Source organism: Bos indicus x Bos taurus, chromosome 22 (genome assembly GCF_003369695.1).
Source record: "Bos indicus x Bos taurus breed Angus x Brahman F1 hybrid chromosome 22, Bos_hybrid_MaternalHap_v2.0, whole genome shotgun sequence".
Lineage (NCBI taxonomy): Eukaryota > Metazoa > Chordata > Mammalia > Artiodactyla > Bovidae > Bos > Bos indicus x Bos taurus.
This window is the reverse complement of record NC_040097.1, coordinates 37525581-37546572: the sequence shown is the minus strand read 5'-3', so window position 1 is coordinate 37546572 and position 20992 is coordinate 37525581. Positions and strand designations below refer to the sequence as shown.

The window sequence follows — 20992 nt, the reverse complement described above, 5'->3', positions numbered from 1 at the left end:
TGCCACCTAGATAGAGCTGGCATAACCTCTGGTCTTCAGGATTCTTATTAACCACAGAAAGTCCAGAAGATAATGATATAATTTTCTTTTTTCTCACCAGCTTTCTTATCCCAGCGTTCCCATCCTTTTTTTTTTTTTTTTTTTATTTTTAAACTTTACATAATTGTATTAGTTTTGCTAAATATCATAAAAACAGATGTTCCTTCCATGGCCTTTAGAATCAAAGTACCACAAAGGAGAAAAGCATTCCTCTCCAAATCCTTCAATGAATTCAATGGACGGGGAAGAGCTGAGCCCACTGTTGGCAAGCAGAAGGAGCACAGGAAGGAGGTGGCCTGAATTTGGCTGCTGGAGATAAGATGTACTTTCACAGTGGGGTTTGCTGCTTGTTATGTTCCTGCTACCCGCCCCACCCAAGGGTAGATACGTTCACACCTCACAGAATGTTTTTACCCATTTGTTTTGGGGAAGTTGGGTCTCTCTTTCAAAATGACAACATGAGCATATGTTTATCCTCTAAGCAGAGTGTTTACATGGGCTGGGGCTCACATGACTTTGTGTCAAGGAAATAGCAGAGGGGATGCAGGTGTTATGCCTGGCATTCCTGCATCTTTCTCAGGGAAGACTGGCCTTTCTAGCTGCTGTCCGTGTGCTTTAGATTAAATAAAGTAGATAACAGAGAAACAAAGAAGCCAAATGCAAGGCTTCAAGCTTTTAGTTTCAAATACAAAAATCCCTGACAGGTCAACAAAATGCATATCTGCCTCTCCTCTGCAAAGTGCAGAAAAGCTGCCAAGGGCAGAGGCAGGAGGAGATAAAACCGAAGATTATGGTTTAAAATGGCATATTAATTTATTGGCCTTATTCACTGATTATGCTAGATTTTCTTTTAGACAGCATTTGCAGATTCCTCTTGGTGTTTAATGTTATTTTCTGTGAAATGAAGTATACAATATCACTTAAGAAATTCAACTATTACTGATTTACATTTTTATGATTCTAATTTATTGGTGCTTAAACTGCTGATCTGAACATTATCCTAATTAAATAGAGGATACATTTTCAGCCACAGAATTCCTTCGCCCCCAAGGGAAGAGCAGACCAGCTCTGGTGTATTTTAAAATGGAAATAAACACGGTCCCCTAGGTTATTTTCTGGGTAGCTCTACCCAGGTTGGAAGCTTTCTCTCTTATCTGGCCCTTATCTGTACCATTACAGAAAGGTTTTTAAGGCAATTTAAAGGAGAATCAGAGTAGATCTGATGGAAAAGATATCTTTCTTTAACCTCTCTTGATATCAGTTTGAATTGCTGACTCCCACACCTCTCCCACCCCCGCCAATGCTACGTGCAGAGGATGCAGCCACACTTTCTATTGCTTCCAATAACATCTTGTTCTCTGTGCACTCAGATTTACCCTGCCTCCAAGTCTGGTATCACCTGGATTTTTGTTTTCTTACACTTAACATTCTGCTGGCCAGATTCCTAAACACTTGTATTAGTGTTGCGCTGCATGTTTCGGATCATCAAATCACTCACTGTATTGTAAGTTCCCTACACATGAACCTTCACGTTGCAAACTTTCAAAGAGGCAGATATATGTTCCATCAACGTCAGGCATGAACGACGTTATGCCCTTCCCCTCCTATCGCTGACTATCCTTCAGCTCCACCACTTCCCACCTCTTCTCCCTGCTCCAATCAATAACTCCTCTTGCCTCTTCACTCGCTGCAGCCCCTACATGCCAACTACTGTACTGCACTACAGTACTTCTCAAGGTATGTACTGTAAGATTAAAGATCTTTTCTTTATTTTTTGCATTTTTGTTTTATGTGAAAAGTATTATAAACCTGTTGCTGTACAGTACTAGATAGCCGACTGTGTTAGTTGGGTATCTAAGTTAACTTGGTTGGACTTAATGAACAAATTGGACTTAAACATGCTCTCAGAACTAAACTCATTTGTATGTAGGGGACTTACTGTATTTGTGAAGGAGACACTGGCTAAGAAATTATTTTGATGTTCTGATTTGGCTTTGCATTTAACTTGATCAAACCCCTGAGCAAGCATCAGTTTGATTCTGATATATATACAGATAGATAGATAGATAGATACACTGGTTCACAAAGACCAAATTTTAATTTAAAAATATTTCTTAAAGTTCACGTACTGTTCCTTTACACATTGGTTTGGTAAGAATCAGTCAGCCAAGTCACTCACAGCCATGAGGCTGAAGTTAGGTCTTGTCTGTCATATGCAAGACAATCTCACGAATGTCAGTTCCTGATATCAACTCCCTGCTGATTTACTACAACCTAGGCAGTCAGGAAGTATTTCCTTCCAAAGCCATATTGTAGAAACTGGAGAGAACTAATCACTTAAGGGGGGAAAACCTGGGGAAAACTGGTGACGATTTTACTTAAGCCACTCTTAGATCAGTGACCTAAGATACCGATTTGGTTCAGCCTAGACGAATAGCAAAAGAAACAGTGTGATCCTTTTTTAAGCCATTTGCTTTTCTTAATCTCAGTTTTTCCTGAAGGTCCTATCAACTCCAACACTGTAAATCATGGCACTTGAGGCCTTCAGAGGAGTTCTTTTCAGTAGAGAGTAAGTGGATTTACTCTGCACTTTCTGATCCCCTATGAGAGAAACAGATGTACACAAAACTTTTGTAGACTCTTAACACCTTAACAATGTTTTCCTTCTATTGACTCTTTGCTGGTAATTCTAAACCACTGAGGCTTTTAGAGCTCTGCACAGGAGTAGATATCACAAAAGTATTTTAAGAATGAAACCCCCAATTCCCATACCTCTCACGATCAGGTCAGCAGCGGCAGACAGCCTGTCGACACTTGTTTGGACCATGCAGACGTATTTCCCAGCATGCTTCAGCTGGATGTTTCGGATCATCAAATCACCAGCTGAATCCTGCTGATAAAGTAGGGGAAAGTGGCTACAATTACTTTTTAATGAGCTCTAAATATCATTATCACATGAAGGACACTGTGACTAATAGATTTATTTTACACTGGCTGATGAAAACATTAGCGATGCAAGCCATGGCCTATTAAAAATGCATGAGCCTGCCTGTTAGGTAATAACAGCAACGTCCTCAGGACACACCTCGGATAAGACCTCAGGTGTCTGGCCTCTGCGTCTCTGGACGAGTTTGTCACCCATGTTGGAAGCACTTAAACTGATTATTTTTTCAAATGCATTTATTTATTTTAAAATGTTTTTATTTTATACTAGAGTATAGCCCATTAACAATGCTGTTATAGTTTCAGAAGAACAGCAAAGAGATTGTCATCAGTTCAGTTCAGTTCAGTTCAGTCGCTCAGTCGTGTCGGACTCTGCGACCCCATGAATTGCAGCACGCCAGGCCACATATGAAGGCAATGACAACTCACTCCAGTACTCTTGTCTGGAAAATCCCATGGACGGAGGAGCCTGGTGGGCTGCCGTCTATGGGGTCGCACAGAGTCGGACACGACTGAAGTGACTTAGCAGCAGCAGCAGCAGCAGCAGGCCACATATACATATACATATACATATACATATACATATACATATACATATATCCATTCTCCCCCAGGGGGCACTAGTGGTAAAGAACCTGCCTGGTAATGCAGGAGACATAAGAGACTTGGGTTCAATCCCTGGTTCGGGAAGTTCCCCTGCAGGAGGGATGACAACCCACTCCAGTATTCTGGCCTGGAGAATCTCATGGACAGAGGAGACTGATGGGCTACAGTCCACAGGCCCACAGAGTCAGACATGACTGAAGTGATTTAGCATGCATTTGCCCCTAAAGTCCCCTCCCATCCAGGCTGCTGCACAACACTGAGGAGAGCTCCCTTGGAAGCACTGAAATGTACATAAAGTGGCTGCTGATTTAGTCCCTTGAGTTTCTTTAGATATGCCCTCAACCTACAGCTTTTGATGGCACTGCAGTGCTTGGGAGCTCTTTATATGTAAAGGTGGGGGAAGGTCCATGCTCGCAGGCACCTGTATTTTACTGCACAACTGTCTTACAGCCAGCATTCTGACTGCTCCTCAGTTTGAATTAAAGAATTATGAGGAGCAGACTCTCCAAGGAAATCTTGCATCCCCTAGTGTAGAACGGGGCTAATTTGCTTTCCAATGCCAAATGTGTGTTTGATCAGCAGATGAATAGGACTCATTACAGCCCAGTATGGATATCTAGGTGCCCTGGAAATATTTATACATCATTTACCAGCACAGTACTTTTGGTAAATGTGAGAAGATGCCGCTACAGGCCGTCACAAAGCTGGCAATTAAACTGAAAAACACAGCTACACCTTAGAGTTTCATAGCTCTGTTAATCAAAAGTTCGGAGAATGGCTGCTTGAGCAGGAGAACACCCGAGGGTTGAGTCAGGAAGCTATGCTTATTTCTAAATCTTAAAGGGTGGCAAGGTAACATAGGTTATTTTGGCCCTATTGTTATTCTTTCAGATGACAATAACATTGGATAATACTTGGTGGTATTTAATATCTGGCAGGCATGTATTATACTGGGTACTGACGTGTCCTGTGAGGTAGGCACTTTTGTTATCCCTACTATACAGATGAGGAAACTCAAGCACAGAAAGGCTAGACGTCTTGCCTGGAGTCACTTAGCTGGTCAGCGGCAGAGCCAGGCTGTGAGCTCACATGGTCAGGCTGTGAGCTCACATGGTCAGGCTGCAAGCTCACATGGTCAGGCTGCAATCCCTATCCTTTTCTGGAATGCTATGCTGTCATCTGGAAGGATCTCATTCTAAATTAGTGTGTACTTGGTTTCATCCTTGATTTCAGTACAACATATTATATATTTAGTCAGGGCAATGAAAGACATAGACCTGCCAATAGTTACAAATAGGGTTAGAAGAAGTGCAAAATCATATTGTCAAGAGAGAGCTGAAGCTTTGAAACTTAGCTGTCTGGGGCTGATCCTTGCTGTGTGTCTCTGGGCCTTAGTTTATTAACCTATGAAAGAAGCATTCATTGCCTATGACACTAGCTTGTGAGAAGCAAATGAGATTGTGTGTGTATGTGAAATCCTGAAAACTGTAAAGCAGGGATAAATTTAAACTAGTATTGGGGTGGCCATGGTCAGTATTCTCTGGGAAAAAATTATGTCAAAAATATTAAATCTAATTCAAGAAGAGTTGTGCTTTTCTTTTTAAACCTGAAATCTTTTTTTTTTTTTAATTTATAACACTTGGATCCTCATTTAGATCCTATTTACTCATAAAGTCTTATAATTGCTAGTAAAATAGGGATAATTGCTACCATATTTCACAGAGTTTCTGAGGATTAAAGAGCTGATGCATATGAAAATGCTTGATAAATGATTAGACATTTTGCAAGTATAAGGTATCATCATCACCATGGCTATTAATACTTCTTTACCTAAGAAATTTCACATCCTAGGATTTTGAGCATAGACTTAAACAAAAAATATGCCTCATAAGGGAGTGTGTGTTGTGAAGGTACAAAGTCTTGGTGGTTTAAAATAAATAGCTACACTATCCCAAAAATTTGTTTTATTCACCAAGGGCTGGAAGCTCAAAGAAGCTAGTGGTAGCCTGGAGATTTCCAAGCACAGGTATCCATTAACAGAATTTTGTGACTGTGTTGTTTGGAGTATACTTTCCCTATGCATGATTTTAAAGTAAAAGTGAAACAAAGAAAAGAAATATAAAGTCGGGATTGAGGTAAGAGGCTCACAGAAAGAGACCGCAATAACTTTCTCTTTCCCTTCGAAGTCATTCAGACCACACTACTGAGATCTACATTCACATTCCTACCATAAAGAACTAAACGATGCTGTGGTCTGCTCTGCTCCTGACAGAACCATTGGAGGTGACCAGAGGACAGTGAAATAATAAAATAAAATAAATAATAATTAAATAATAATAATAAGTAATAATAATTAAAACTGCAGTAGGTTAGCTCTACCAAATGTCATCTTCATAGTACTGACCTGGCAAGTAGAAACTGCAAAATGGGCTTAACTTCAGAATTGCTTCCTTACCTCTTTGTTGTCCAGCACTAACTCCACAGATGTTAATGATCCTGGTGGCTAACACACTTAGCTCTCACAATTTGCAGTGATGTCCCAAACCTCGCACTTAATTCTTTAGCAATGACTGATTGGCACTTTAAGTACTGGTATCACAAAGAGACAAACACTTGCCATACAAAGGGCTATTGAGAGTGATTCCATGGACAGAGGTCGTTACAAAAGGTGGTCATCCGTGTCCAGGGGTGTCTCTACCTGTGCTTCAGCCCACCTTTCTGTGGTTCAGCATAAGGTTCACGTCTGTCTTATTGGCAGAATTTATATTTTGATAGCCCAGGCAGCTGGTCTGATTGGTTGTTGACTGTGCCATGCTGAGAGAATATTTTTATTATCTCTCCTGCCCAAAACATTGGTTTTACTATGAAAATAAATATTCTGTTTAATCTGTGGAGGTTTTCTCAATGTATACTCTCATGTTATTAGGACTAATATTACTCTTCCTTCAGTGAATACAATCATTAAAATTCCTCACATACTGTTTTTGGTGGTAGGCACTGTGCTATTTAGGTTTCTAAACCTGAAGGTATTTAGTGTCTTCAATGATGTTGTGAAATAGCTAATATCATTCTTTATTTGGTCAAGGTTATTAGGCTGAACTATATTGAAGTGGTCCAGAATGGTTAATAATGGCAATTTTAACCAGCTTTTCTCAACCAGAGTTCCCAGGGACAATCAGTAGACTCAAGTCATCCATTGAGGGAATGAAATAACCTCTCTCATGCATTTAAAATGGTACCAGTCATACACAATCCTTGGGAGACTTGAGAAAATAGTTACAGAAATTATTTGGGGTGTTTGGTAATTCAGTACAGGTGTATTGTTTGGGAAAGGCAGAAAGAATGTAAATAACAGGAATAGCACCATATTTCAGAAGATGTTGAGGGTCAACATATCATAGGTATAATTTATAAGCTTTAGTCCATTTATTCTCAATATAAGAGATGGGGATAAGATGCGATGGGCAAATTAGATTCCTCTGGGAGCATGGAGGGAGGGCGTGTTCTCCATTCAGCCTCATGTATTCTGTTGTCTTTGATTAGTCCCCTCCATGATAATGGCAGCTGGAATGAATCTTTTTTAAATTCTGACTGGCGTAGAGTTGAGTTACAAGGTTGTGTTTACTTGCAGCAAAGTGAATCAGCTATGCATGCATATGTCTACTCTTTTTTAGATTTTTTTCCCATATAAGCCATCAGAGAGTAGTGAGTAGAATTCCCTGTTCTATATAGTAGGTCCTTATTCGTTATCTATTTTATATACAGTAGTGTTTTATATATAGTAGTTATATTTTATATATAGTAGTGTGTATATGTCAATCCCAATCTCCCAATGTAGTCCTTCCCCCTGGAATCTACCTTAGTAATAGGAAAGTAGGGCTATGTTATGGTAGAAAAACTATTCTTGAAAATGATTGTCATAGATTCAAATTGTTTCCAAATTTAATGTTTTCTTGGTGTGAGTTCAATGGTACTATTTTTTTTTATGGGAAATAATTAAGGCCTTTGGAAATTTCAGTCATTAGAATTCAAATTATTTGGAGATAATAAACAATCTGATCAGACTTTCAGATTCAAGAAAGAAAGCCCTAACCTCACAATGATGAGTATTCTACAAGAGCCAAAGGGAGTTTAGTCAGCAGTCTAAAAGAATACGAGTAAACTGTCCTCGAGCTATTTTATTAATTCAGTTCCATGGCATATGGTTCACCAGTGGGCAGAGAATTTGGGATTTGCAGTTTAAAGCTGAGACCTGCAGTTTAGTAGCAATGAGGCCAAGGCAAGCCATGTATCTCCCATGATCCTGAGTTTTCTCATTCATATACAGAAACGAACAGCTAACCTGTAGGTTAAGGATTATGAGGGTTAAGAAAAGGACTGGCAAAGAAGTGACTCAATAAACAGGGTCACACTTATGCAAAACAGAGCAGACATTAACCAAGAGTTTTTCAAGGTGTTTGAAGAAAATCATCAAAGAATAACTTTATATTGCCTTTCAAGTTAGTCTACACGAGTTGTTTGACTCACTTTAGTTGCACATCGCATTTACTGTGGATAATCTGATTTTTATACTTACCCCTCCAACTCTTTCAAAGTGGTCCCCATCTCTGTCAAAGTCTATCAGGCGTCCATTAAACAACCAAGTGAACACGATGTTGAGCGAGTGATCGTGTGTCACCTGGCACGGCAGAACAATACTTTCTCCAACAGTGACATCCATACTGGAAGGAGGAACCATTACCTTTGTTGGATCTAGAGAGTGAAAACAAAACAGAACAACAAAGCCTATGAGCATAGGTAGCAATAACATGTAGAATTCAAGGGCAGGATGAAATACTAAGGAGTTTGGCTTTATTTTTTCTTAGGCTATGCCCCGCAAGCCTTAGTCATCTGGGAAGCTCACATTCGGGCCAGGAGGTCATTTTTAATATGAAAAGATGAAAACACTCATAATGTGAACCTTCACAGAGCAACTGAACTCAGCTGGGGAGCACTGAGGTTACATCTCTTAAGACACTTGCAGAGGGGCCTAGTTCTGCAGCCTGCTCTGAAACTGCCTCTTGAAAAAGGTTTTCAGATCTCCCTGGTTTCACTAGAAAGCCGAGTGGAAGCAGGAAAATCCATGCTAATTGGAAGCTTTCTTTTTTCTACTATAAAAGTGATACATGTTTAGTATAGGAAAGTCAGAAAATTCAGGGAAGCTGAAAGAAGGAACCAAAGCAAAACAAAATTATGTATAGTTTCTTAGTGTTCGGATAAAATTCCTATTTTAATTTTAGTATAATTATTCTGTGTTTTGGACTCATAGCTTTTCAGTTGTTTTGTTTTGCAGTATAGCAAACATGCTACATATATGATATTTCTCTTTATTATCTACTTAAATATAATACGGGCTTACATTTTATCCACAAATTTTTATAATCGGTATGATAGGCTATTAATTGTTTTAACCATTATGAAACTAGTAAATATTTTAGCAAATTTATTATAATTATAAATAATGCTATAATGAATATCTCGGACAAAATGGTGTGTGTGTGTGTGTGTGTATATATATATATATATATATAGCTTATTTCTTATCGAAGAACAGTTGATTTACAATGTTGTGTTAGTTTCAAATATATAGCAAAGTGATTCAGCTATACATATATATTCTTTCTCAGGTTCCTTTCCACTATAGACTATTACAAGATACAGATTATAGTTCCTTGTGCTATACAGTAAGTCCCTGTTGTTTATTTTATATACAGTAGTGTGTATATCGGAGAAGGCAATGGCACTCCACTCCAGTACTCTGGCCTGGAAAATTCCATGGATGGAGGAGCCTGGAAGGCTGCGGTCCATGGGGTCACTGAGGGTCGGACATGACTGAGTGACTTCACTTTCACTTTTCACTTTCATGCATTGGAGAAGGAAATGGCAACCCACTCCAGTGTTCTTGCCTGGAGAATCCCAGGGACAGGGGAGCCTGGTGGGCTGCCGTCTCTGGGGTCGCACAGAGTTGGACACGACTGAAGCAACTTAGCAGCAGCAGCAGCAGCAGCAGCAGCAGCAGTGTGTATATATATTCCTTCCAGACTCCCAAGTCATCCCTCCCCACCCTCTGCCTTTGGTAATGATACGATTGTTTTCTATGTTTGTAGGTCTTTCTGTTTTGTTCAGTTCAGTTCAGAGGCTCAATCATGTCCGACTCTTTGCGACCCCATGACCCACAGCACGCCAGGCCCCCCTGTCAACACCAACTCCTGGAGTCTACCCAAACCCATGTCCATTGAGTTGGTGATGCCATCCAATCATCTCATCCTCTGTTGTCCCCTTCTCCTCCTGCCCTCAATCTTTCCCAAAATCAGGGGTTTTTTTCCAATGAGTCAGGTCTTCACATCAGGTGGCCAAAGTATTGGGGTTTCAGTTTCAGGATGAGTCCTTCCAATGACAACCCAGGACTGATCTCTTTTAGCATGGACTGGTTGGATCTCCTTGCTGTCCAAGGGACTCTCAAAAGTCTTCTTCAACACCACAGTTCAAAAGAATCAATTCTTCGGCACTCAGCTTTCTTTAGAGTTCAACTCTCACAACCATACACAACTACTGGAAACACCATAGCTTTGACTAGATGGACCTTTGTCAACAAAGTAATGTCTCTGCTTTTTAATATGCTGCCTAGATTGGTCATAACTTTACTTTCAAGGAGCAAGCATCTTTTAATTTCATGGCTGCAATCACCATCTGTAGTGATTTTGGAGCCCCAAAAAATAAAGTCTGTCACTGTTTCCACTGTTTCCCCATCTATTTCCCATGAAGTGATGGGACCAGATGCCATGATCTTTGTTTTCTGAATGTTGAGCTTTAAGCCAACTTTTTCACTCTCCTTTTTCACTTTCATCAAGAGGCTCTTTAGTTCCTCTTCACTTTCTGACATAAGGGTGGTATCATCTGCATATCTGAGGTTATTGATATTTCTCCCGGAATCTTGATTCCAGCTTGTGCTTCTTCCAGCCCAGCGTTTCTCATGATGTACTCTGCATACAAGTTAAATAAGCAGGGTGACAATATACAGCCTTGACATACTCCTTTTCCTATTTGGAACCAGTCTGTTGTTCCATGTTCCGTTCTAACTGTTGCTTCCTGACCTGCATACAGATTTCTCAAGAGGCAGGTCAGGTGGTCTGGTATTCCCATCTCTTTCACTTTTCCACAGATTTTTGTGATCCACACAGTCAAGGGCTTTGGCATAGTAAATAAAACAGAAATAAATATTTTTCTGGAACTCTCTTGCTTTTTTGATGATCCAGTGGATGATGGCAATTTGATCTCTGGTTTTTCTGCCTTTTCTAAAACCACCTTGAACATCTGGAAGTTCACGGTTCACATACTGTTGAAGCCTGGCTTGGAGAATTTTGAGCATTACTTCACTAGCGTGTGAGATGAGTGCAATTGTGCAGTAGTTTGAACATTCTTTGGCATTGCCTTTTTTGGGGATTGGAATGAAAACTGACCTTTTCCAGTCCTGTGGCCACTGCTGAATTTTCCAAATTTGCTGACATATTGAGTGCAGTACTTTCACAGCCTCATCTTTCTAGAATTTGAAATAGCTCAACTGGAATTCCATCACCTCCATTAGCTTTGTTCGTAGTGATTGTTCCTAAGGCCCACTTGACTTCACATTCCAGGTTGTCTGGCTCTAGGTAAGTGAGTTATCTGGGTCGTGAAGATCTTTTTTGTACGGTTCCTCTGTGTATTCTTGCCACCTCTTCTTAATATCTTCTGCTTCTGTTAGGTCCATACCATTTCTGTCCTTTATTATGCCCATCTTTGCATGAAATATTCCCTTGGTATCTCTAATTTTCTTAAAGAGATCTCTAGTCTTTCCCACTCTATTGTTTTCCTCTATTTCTTTGCATTTATCACTGAGGAAGGGTTTCTTATCTCTCCTTGCTATTCTTTGGAACTCTGCATTCAAATGGGTATATCTTTCCTTTTCTCCTTTGTTTTTTGCTTCTCTTCTTTTCACAGCTATTTGTAAAACCTTTTCAGACAGCCATTTCACTTTTTTGCATTTCTTTTTCATGGGTATGGTCTTGCTCCCTGTCTCCTGTACAATGTCACAAACCTCCGTCCATAGTTCATCAGGCTCTCTGTCTATTGGATCTAGTCCCTTAAATCTATTTCTCACGTCCACTGTATAATCATAAGGGATTTTATTTAGGTCATACCTGAATGGTCTATTGGTTTTCCCCACTTTCTTCAATTTAAGTCTGAATTTGGCAATAAGGAGCTCATGATCTGAGCCATAGTCAGCTCCCAGTCTTGTTTTTGCTGACTGTATAGGGCTTCTCCATCTTTGGCTGCAAAGAATATAATCAATCTGATTTTGGTGTTGACCATCTGGTCTGTTTTGTAAATAAGTTCATTTGTAGCATTTTTTTAGATTCCAAGCATAAGTGATATTTTTCTCTGTGTAACTTTACTTTACTCATATATCACTTTTTAAAAATGAGAAACTACTGATTTGTTTTTAAATTCACCCTTTACATTATAGTTTTAATCAGGAATGAAACAGACTTGCTCATCCAAGATAGTTTATGAACCCTAAAACTACATTCACACATAGATAGTCTCTACTTTCTCACTGACATAGGATTTCATAACTGATGTCAGAGAGTAAAATGGTGAAAAGCAATGTGAATTAAATTGAAAGGCCATATAAGTGCTTACAGAGTGAAATTATGAATTCAGCCATATACCTGAAATTTCTCTATACTGAACCCTAAAACCAACCAAACACACCACAATAAAGAAGACAAATCAAAAGCAAAGAGAGACGGTAAAAGAGTGATGACTAACCCCCTTCCACATTCACAGGACTGTGTTTCACAGGCTGTGCAGCACATAAACATTTACTGAATACACCTCCTAGATGACAGTCTCAGCTGGGAATTTTGTAATGGAGTCTCTTTCCAACAACCCACTCACTAAAATCTCCTCTTTAAAGAGTATCTCCTCTTTTAAAAGTATAAAAGTGTACCTTCTACACTTTTATCCAACTTTGGAAAGCAAACATCTCAGGTCATTAAAGAAGGAGTCTGTGTACATCTGAACTGAGTCGGTTCTGTTTAGTTGTCTAGTTGTGTCCACCTCTGTGTTGCCCCATGGACTGCAGCATGCCGGGCTTCCCTGTCCATCACCACTCCCGGAGCTTGCCCAAACTCAAGTCCATCGAGTCAGTGATGCCATCCAACCATCTCATCCTCTGTTGTCCCCTTCTCCTGCCTTCAATCTTTCCCAGCATCCATAAATGGATTCTAATCTAGTGGAGGAATATACTTTTGCTGTTTTCTGAAAACAGGTAAAGCTCAGGACAAGTGGATTGGTGTGCTCTTGGTGATTTCATGGTGAGCATGAAATCAGAAGTGAAAAACAGGTACTTCCAGCTAAGAGCTTTTTGCCTGGAAGAATTCCATGGATAGAGGAGCCTGGTGGGCTACAGTCCAAGGGGTTGCAAAGAGTTGGACAAGACTGAGAGACTAACACACACACATACACACTAGCTAAGAGATAATGGGAAAGATAGCTGTTTATTTCAAAACCTGAGGCTTTTGCAAGTCACATAATCAAAATCAGCTATTGATTAACTGACCCACAGGAAAAGGTACAGATAGAGATTTTTTTTTAATGATGGAAGGAGTTAAAAAAAAGTCACCTTTGGATAATGCTAAGCAGAAAATTAAAAAAATAACTCCATTTCACTTAATGTGTCATTTATCATTTTTTAATTTCAAAATTCATCTATAAAATGAAGATTGGAGCACATAATTCCTGAACAAAATTTATGCATCTCCGGTTTGTATTTGGCATGATGTCACCTTATTCTATTTTAAATGGCTGTCCACTGATTTGGCAATTTAGATTTTCATTTTAATGTACCTTCATTCATTTGTGCATCTATCTACCAAGCAATCGTTATGTGCTGAATGGATAACAGTGTCCTAGTACCAAGAGAGACCTGGCAAAACGTTTTCATAAAAACTGAGGGACTTCCCTGGCAGTCCAGTGGTTAAGAACTGGCCTTATAATGCAGGGGACGCAGGTTTGATCTCTGGTTAAAAAACTAAGACCCCACGTGCCACAAGGCAACTACTGTGGCAACCACAAGCCTGTGTGCACTAAAGCCCACACACAACAACCAGAGAGTCCATGCCCCGTTATGAAAGATCCTATGTGCCACGACTAAGACCAGAAGCAGCCGAATAAATAAATGCTTGTGCTTGTAACTCATTCTTGTCTGACTCTTTGAGACCTGGCTCCTCCGTCCAAAGTTTTCAGGCAAGAATACTGGAGCAGGTTGCCATCTCCTCCTCTGAGAGGATCTCCTCGACCCAGGGATTGAACCCACGTCTCTTGCATCTCCTGCATTGGCAGGTGGATTCTTTACCACTAGCGCCATCTGGGAAGCCCAAATAAACAAATAAACAAAAACAAAAAACCAAAAACTGAGTCTAACTTCTAACTAAAAGACTAAACTAACAGAGCCTAACTAACTAAAAAACTAACTGTTCACATTCTAGATACCATGTTATATGCTTGACATGGATTGTTTCATTTACTTTTAACAAATACATCTATTATTCCTGTTTAACAGATGAGGGAAACTGATGCCTAAGAATGGTTAAGGAACTATCTGTTGTGCTAAGCTGTCTCCCTTCCTTTAGCTAAAAACACAATATATCCATTCACAAACGATCCAGGGAACAAGGCTGAGGGCATAATACAGCAATTTGCACTCTTGATTTTGTGTAGTCAGCTGAAGACATGTAAACACAGAAGAAATTCAGAGAAGGCAGTGGGGTGAAGATGATTTCAGAGGGCTTTACTGCAAGATGAATGAAGTTACTGTCTTAGGTAAAAAGCAGTGATGAGTTTATAACTGAAATGCTGGCTCTACCTGTAAGCTTACACATCATACTGATGAGTGCAGAGTCAGATGTCAAGGCTAAAGTCCTCAAAAATGTCTTGGAGTTGGCACCTACCCGAAAGCCTAGAATCACCTGCAATTCTGGTTACATTTTTAATTGACATCTTTTTTTTCACCTAAAGAAATGTTCATCCTTTTATGCACATTCAGTGATCTGGGACAGATTTTATTATTATTATTGCTGAACTCAGTTGCCTGTTAACCAAGGACCAAAGTTCTCTAAATCAAGGATTATGCTGGTACAGCTACTGTGATGACAGATGCTAATTCATTACTGTAGCACTTGTCACTGATCCACATTTGAGCCCTGAAGTAGCAAGAATCAATGCAAAGGAAGTCAAGCACCGTACATACACCAGAGAGGTCTCCCTAGGACTACAAGAGATTAAACTAAAGAGGTTCAAAACCTCATTAGTTTCTCGGTTTTCTCAAATTGTATGCTTGTTCAGTACTCCTGTTTTCCGTGTTGTGAATTCAGATGCTCTTTATGTGATTAATTTATTTAAATTTGAATACAAACACTGTACACAAATAAGCAGATGATGTCTTCAAAACAAAACTGTCTCCCCTCCTTTGGTTTTAATTCATCAAGATCAGGAAGAACCTATATTTACGACTTGTGTTCTGAAGAGTCACTCCATCCATTGTTCTGTGCATAGAACTCTCAAAGGCAATTAGAACTCAAGATGTGAACTGATGTCTGGATTTGGATGTAATTAAATAGGAATAATAAAATAGGGCCAACAATACCCCAAAACTTTCCAGCTTGTGGTTGGTTCACCACGTGGAAAATGATAAATTCAGAACTCCAGAGGACCGATGCTGAAAATATATACATATATTTATCAAATGATTAACCATCAGAGAGTAAAAAAAAATTCCTTTATGCCTTATAATGTTTTCTATAACATAGAGAAGACAGAAGTAAACTAAGTGCTTTATTCTAAAGATCAAAACAACCATGAGAGAGAGATTTAATTATTAACCACTGTGTTAATGATTAAGTCAATGATTAGATGCATAATTCCTTTCACACTAACAATGAAATATCAGAAAGGTAAAGTAAAAAACAGTACTTTTAAAATCACATCAAAAAACAAATAAAATGCCTAAGAGAAATAAACTTGACCAAGGAGATGAAAGAACTATATATGGTGAGAACTATAAAACATTATAAAGGAAACTGAGGAGGATTCAGTTAAGTGGAAAGATATCTCATGTTCTTCAATCAGATGAATTAATTTAGTTAAAATGGCAATGCTACCCAAAGCAATCTACAGATTTAATGTGATCCCTGTGGAATTACCCATGACATGTTGCACAGAATTAGAACAAATAATTGAAAAAATTAATATGGAACCATAGAAGACCAAGAATTGCCAAAGCAATCTTAAGCCACGGAAGTCAAAACAGTGTGGTATTGGTACAAAAACAGACATACAGGTCAATGGAGCACAATAGAGAGCTCAGGAATAAAACACATATCTATGACCAATTAATCTTTGACAAAGGAGGCAAACCTATAAAATGGGAAAAAAGACAGTCATCAGCAAGTGGTGATGGGAAAGTTGAACAGCTGAACGTAAATCAATGAAGTTAAAACATACCTTCATAACATGCATAAAAATAAACTCAAAATGGCTTAAAGACTTAAACATAAGACATGACACCATAAAACTTCTAGAAGACAGCATGGCAAAACACTCTTTGACATAAATCATACCAATGTTTTCTTAGATCAGTCTCCCAAGGCAACAGAACTAAAAACAAAACAAATGGAACCTAATAAAACTTATAGGCTTTTGCACAGCAAAGGAAACCATAATAATAAACAAACAAAAACACAGAAAAGACAACCTACAGAAGGGAAGAAAACATCTGATGCAATGATGCTAAATAGCTTATACAGCTCAACAACAGAAAACCAAACAACCTAACTGAAATGTGGTCAGAAGATCTTAATAGATATTCCTCCAAAGAAGACATACAGTTGGCCAGTAGGCACATGAAAAGATGCTCAACATCACTAATTACTGAAGAAATGCAAATCAAAACTACAGTGAGAACCACCTCACACCAGCTTGAATGGCCATCATTAAAAAGTCTACAAATAACAAATGCTGGAGAGGGTGTGAAGAAAAGGGAACTCTCCTACACTGTTGTGAATGTGAATCAGTGCACATTCCTTCCAAAGCTTTTTGCATCTCAAAGGAATCAGAATATGATGAAGCAGGAAGAATGGTTGAGATTTTAAATGATTTCTAAGGTCTCTAAAAAAAAATTAGATTGAGACTTCCTAGCATCTTTTACTGGTCTATATAAATGCATTAAGCTTCTGTCTTTTTGTTATGAAATTGGGAGAAAAGACTAGATAGAGCTGCAACAAACTGGAGAGTTATGTTTGAAATGATTTGAGTTGAAAGAGGCAACATGAGTGCCTATGAGTAAGTAAGGGTTGATATATACTTAAGTAGGTATTAGGAAGTACGTATCAACAAATTGATAAAGCGTACCTTTGTAAACAAAGATGAAATATTTACCTTTTTCTCTCTATTTGGTCCTTCAAATATCTGGCTTTTCTCCATCTGGCTCCCCTATGCACTTGATGGTTTATTGTGACCAGATTACAACTAGTTATGCTAATCATTGTTTTGATTTGTTTTCTTTGTTTTGAAATTTTTTATGCTTTCTGTCTCTGTTATAGTATGATCTTATTAATGTTACTAGCTGTATGACTTATTTTGTCTATTTTGTAAGATTTCAATCTATGTGTGTGTGTGTGTGTATATATATATATATAGAAGTGCTTATATCCATATATAGATGTTAGTATCTATATGTATATATAGATGTTAGTATCTATATGTATATATAGATGTTAGTATCTATATGTATATATAGATGTTAGTATCTATATGTATATGTAGATATAAGAGATGGAGGTTCTCCAGAAAACTAAAAATAGAACTACTATATGATGCAGCAATCCTACTCTGGGACATATACCCAGACAAAACTGTAATTCAAAAAGATACACTTACCTTTATGTTTACAGCAACACTATTTACAAAAGGCAACACATGAAAACAGCCTAAACGTCCACTGACATAAATGGATAAAGAAGATGTGTTGTATGTCTGTGTGTGTGTGTGTCTATATACACAATGGATTATTGCTCAGCCATGAAAAAGAATGAAATAATGTTACTTGCAGCAACATGCTTATAACTAGGGACTATTATACTAAGTGAAGTAAGTCAGAAAAAGAAAATACCATACAGTATAATTTATATAGTGAGTCTAAAAAATGGAAGAGGTGAACCTATCTACAAAACAGAATTATACTCATAGACAGAGAACAGACTTGTGGTTGCCGAGTGGAGGAAGGAAGCGAGAGAGATGAACTGGGAACTTGGGTTTGGTGGATGTAAACTATTACATTTACAATGGATAAACAATGAACTCCTAGTTTATAGCACAGAGAACTATATTCAGTCTCCCGGGATAGATCATAATGGAAAAGAGTGTATATATATAACTGATTCACTTTGCTGTACAGCAGATTGGCATGACATTGTAAATCAACTATATGTCAATAAAAATGTAAAAAAAAAAAAACCATTTACTTAAAGCATGTAATGAAAATGGAAACTGTAACTACTTAATGTTTTTGGTAATCTCTTAGAGTATTTTATTTAAAGGAAATTATCTATTTTATAGGGCTTCCCTGATAGCTCAGTTGGTAAAGAATCCACCTGCAATGCAGGTTCAATTCCTAGGTCAGGAAAATCTTCTGGAGAAGGGGTAGGCTACCCACTCCAGTATTCTTAGGCTTCCTTTGTGGCTTAGCTGGAAAATAATCCACCTGTACTGTGGGAGACCTGGGATTGATCCCTAGGTTGGGAAGATCCCCTGGAGAAGAGAAAGGCTACCCACTCCAGTATTCTGGCCTGGAGAATTCCATGGACTGTATAAGTCCATGGGGTTGCAAAGAGTCGGATGCGACTGAGTGATATCTGTTTTACGTTGAAGAACACTTTGCCATCACTGTACTTTCTTTTCCTATTAATTTTATCTAAATTTAATGTTTAAATCTTATTTTATTTTTTGCTTTGCTCAAATTGCTTAATGAGAACATGTATTATTTTACAGAAACAATTATTTTTCTAAAAAAACTTTTGACTGCACATATTCCAAGATGATAATATTGGTCAGTTTTGAGAGTATGAAAAACACAATTAGATGCATAAATTATAACACATTAACCAAGTCTATGCTCCAACCAGCAATACTGAAGAAGCTGAACGGTTCTATGAAGCCTACAAGACCTTCTAGAACTAACACCCAAAAAAGATGTACTAGTCATGATAAGGGACTGGAATGCAAAAGTAGGAAGTCAAGAAACACCTGGAGTAACAGGCAAATTTGGACTTGGAGCACAGAATGAAGCAGGGCAAAGGCTAATAGAGTTTTGCCAAGAGAATGCACTGGTCATAGGAAACACCCTCTTCCAACAACACAAGAGAAGACTCTACACATGGACATCACCAGATGGTCAACACCAAAATCAGATTGATTACATTCTTTGCAGCCAAAGATGGAGAAGCTCTATACAGTCAGCAAAAACAAGACTGGGCGCTGACTGGCTCAGATCATGGAATCCTTATTGCCAAATTCAGACTTAAATCGAAGAAAGCAGGGAAAGACCATTCAGGTATGACCTAAATCAAATTCCTAACGATTATACAGTGGAAGTGAGAAATAGATTTAAGGGACTAGATCTGATAGACAGAGAGCCTGATGAACTATGGACGGAGGTTTGTGACATTGTACAGGAGACAGGGAGCAAGACCATTCCCAAGAAAAAGAAATGCAAAAAACCAAAATGGCTGTCTGAGGAGGCCTTACAAATAGCTGTAAAAATAAGAGAAGCAAAAAGCAAAGGAGAAAAGGAAAGATATACCCATTTGAATGCAGAGTTCCAAAGAATAGCAAGGAGAGATAAGAAACCCTTCCTCAGTGATCAATGCAAAGAAATAGAGGAACACAATAGAATGGGAAAGACTAGAGATCTCTTTAAGAAAATTAGAGATACCAGGGGAACACTTCATGCAAAGATGGGCTCAATAAAGGACAGAAATGGTATGGACCTAACAGAAGCAGAAGATATTAAGAAGAGGTGGCAAGAATACACAGAAGAACTGTACAAAGAAGATCTTCACAACCCAGATAATCACCATGGTGTGATAACTCACCTAGAGACAGAAACCTGGAATGTGAAGTCAAGTGGGCCTTAGGAAGCATCACTACGAATAAAGCTAGTGGAGGCGATGGAATTCCAGTTGAGCTATTTCAAATCATAAAGATGATGCTGTGAAAGTGCTGCACTCAATATGCCAGCAAGTTTGGAAAACTCAGCAGTGGTCATGGGACTGGAAAAGGTCAGTTTTCATTCCAATCCCAAAGAAAGGCAATGCCAAAGAATGCTCAAAGTACTGCACATTTGCACTCATCTCACATGCTAGCAAAACAATGCTCAAAATTCTCCAAGCCAGGCTTCAACACTATGTGAACAGTGAAGTTCCAGCTGTTCAAGATGGATTTAGAAAAGGCAGAGGAATCAGAGATCAAATTGCCAACATCCGCTGGATCATCAAAAAAGCAAGAGAATTCCAGAAAAACATCTATTTCTGCTTTATTGACTATGCCAAAGCCTTTGACTGTGTCAGTTCAGTTCAGTCGCTCAGTCATGTCTGACCCTCTGTGATCATGAACCACAACATGCCAGGCTTCCCTGTCCAACACCAACTCCTGGAGTTTACCCAAACTCATGTCCATGGAGTTGGTGATGCCATCCAATCATCTCATCCTCTGTTGTCCCCTTCTCCTCCTGCCCTCAATCTTTCCCAGCATCAGGGTCTTTTCCAATGAGTCAGGTCTTCACATCAGGTGGCCAAAAGATTGGAGTTTCAGCTTCAACATCAGTCCTTTCAAAGAACACGCAGGACTGATCTCCTTTAGGATGGACAGGTTGGAACTCCTTGCAGTTCAAGGAACTCTCAAGAGAACTCTCCAACACCACAGTTCAAAAGCATCAATTCTTTGGCACTCAGCTTTCTTTCTAGTGCAACCCTCACATCCATACATGACTACTGGAAAAACCATAGCCTTGACTAGATGGACCTTTGTCATCAAAGTAATGTCTCTGCTTTTTAATATGCTATCTAGGTTGGTCATAACTTTCTTTCCAAGGAGTAAGCGTCTTTTAATTTCATAGTTGCAATCACCATCTGCAGTGATTTTGGAGCCCAGAAAAATAAAGTCTGACACTGTTTCCACTGTTTCCCCATCTATTTCCCATGAAGTGATGGGACTGGATGCCATGATCTTCGTTTTCTGAATGTTGAGCTTTAAGCCAACATTTTCACTC

General features: G+C 38.8%; 1 protein-coding gene across 7 annotated transcripts in view; it reads right to left on the bottom strand.

Moving 5' to 3' along the window:
- Window positions 1-20992, bottom strand: part of CNTN4 (contactin 4) — a 1026598-nt gene that overhangs the window by 26006 nt on the left and 979600 nt on the right. For 6 of the 7 annotated variants that reach the window (XM_027522789.1, XM_027522788.1, XM_027522787.1 and 3 more), the window contains 2 exons: window positions 8165-8340; window positions 2812-2932 (listed from right to left, as the gene is read on the bottom strand). In XM_027522789.1, coding sequence (XP_027378590.1) covers window positions 2812-2932; window positions 8165-8340 — 297 coding nt within the window. The remainder of the gene's footprint in view (window positions 1-2811; window positions 2933-8164; window positions 8341-20992) is intronic. The other variant, XM_027522793.1, reaches the window with a different exon arrangement.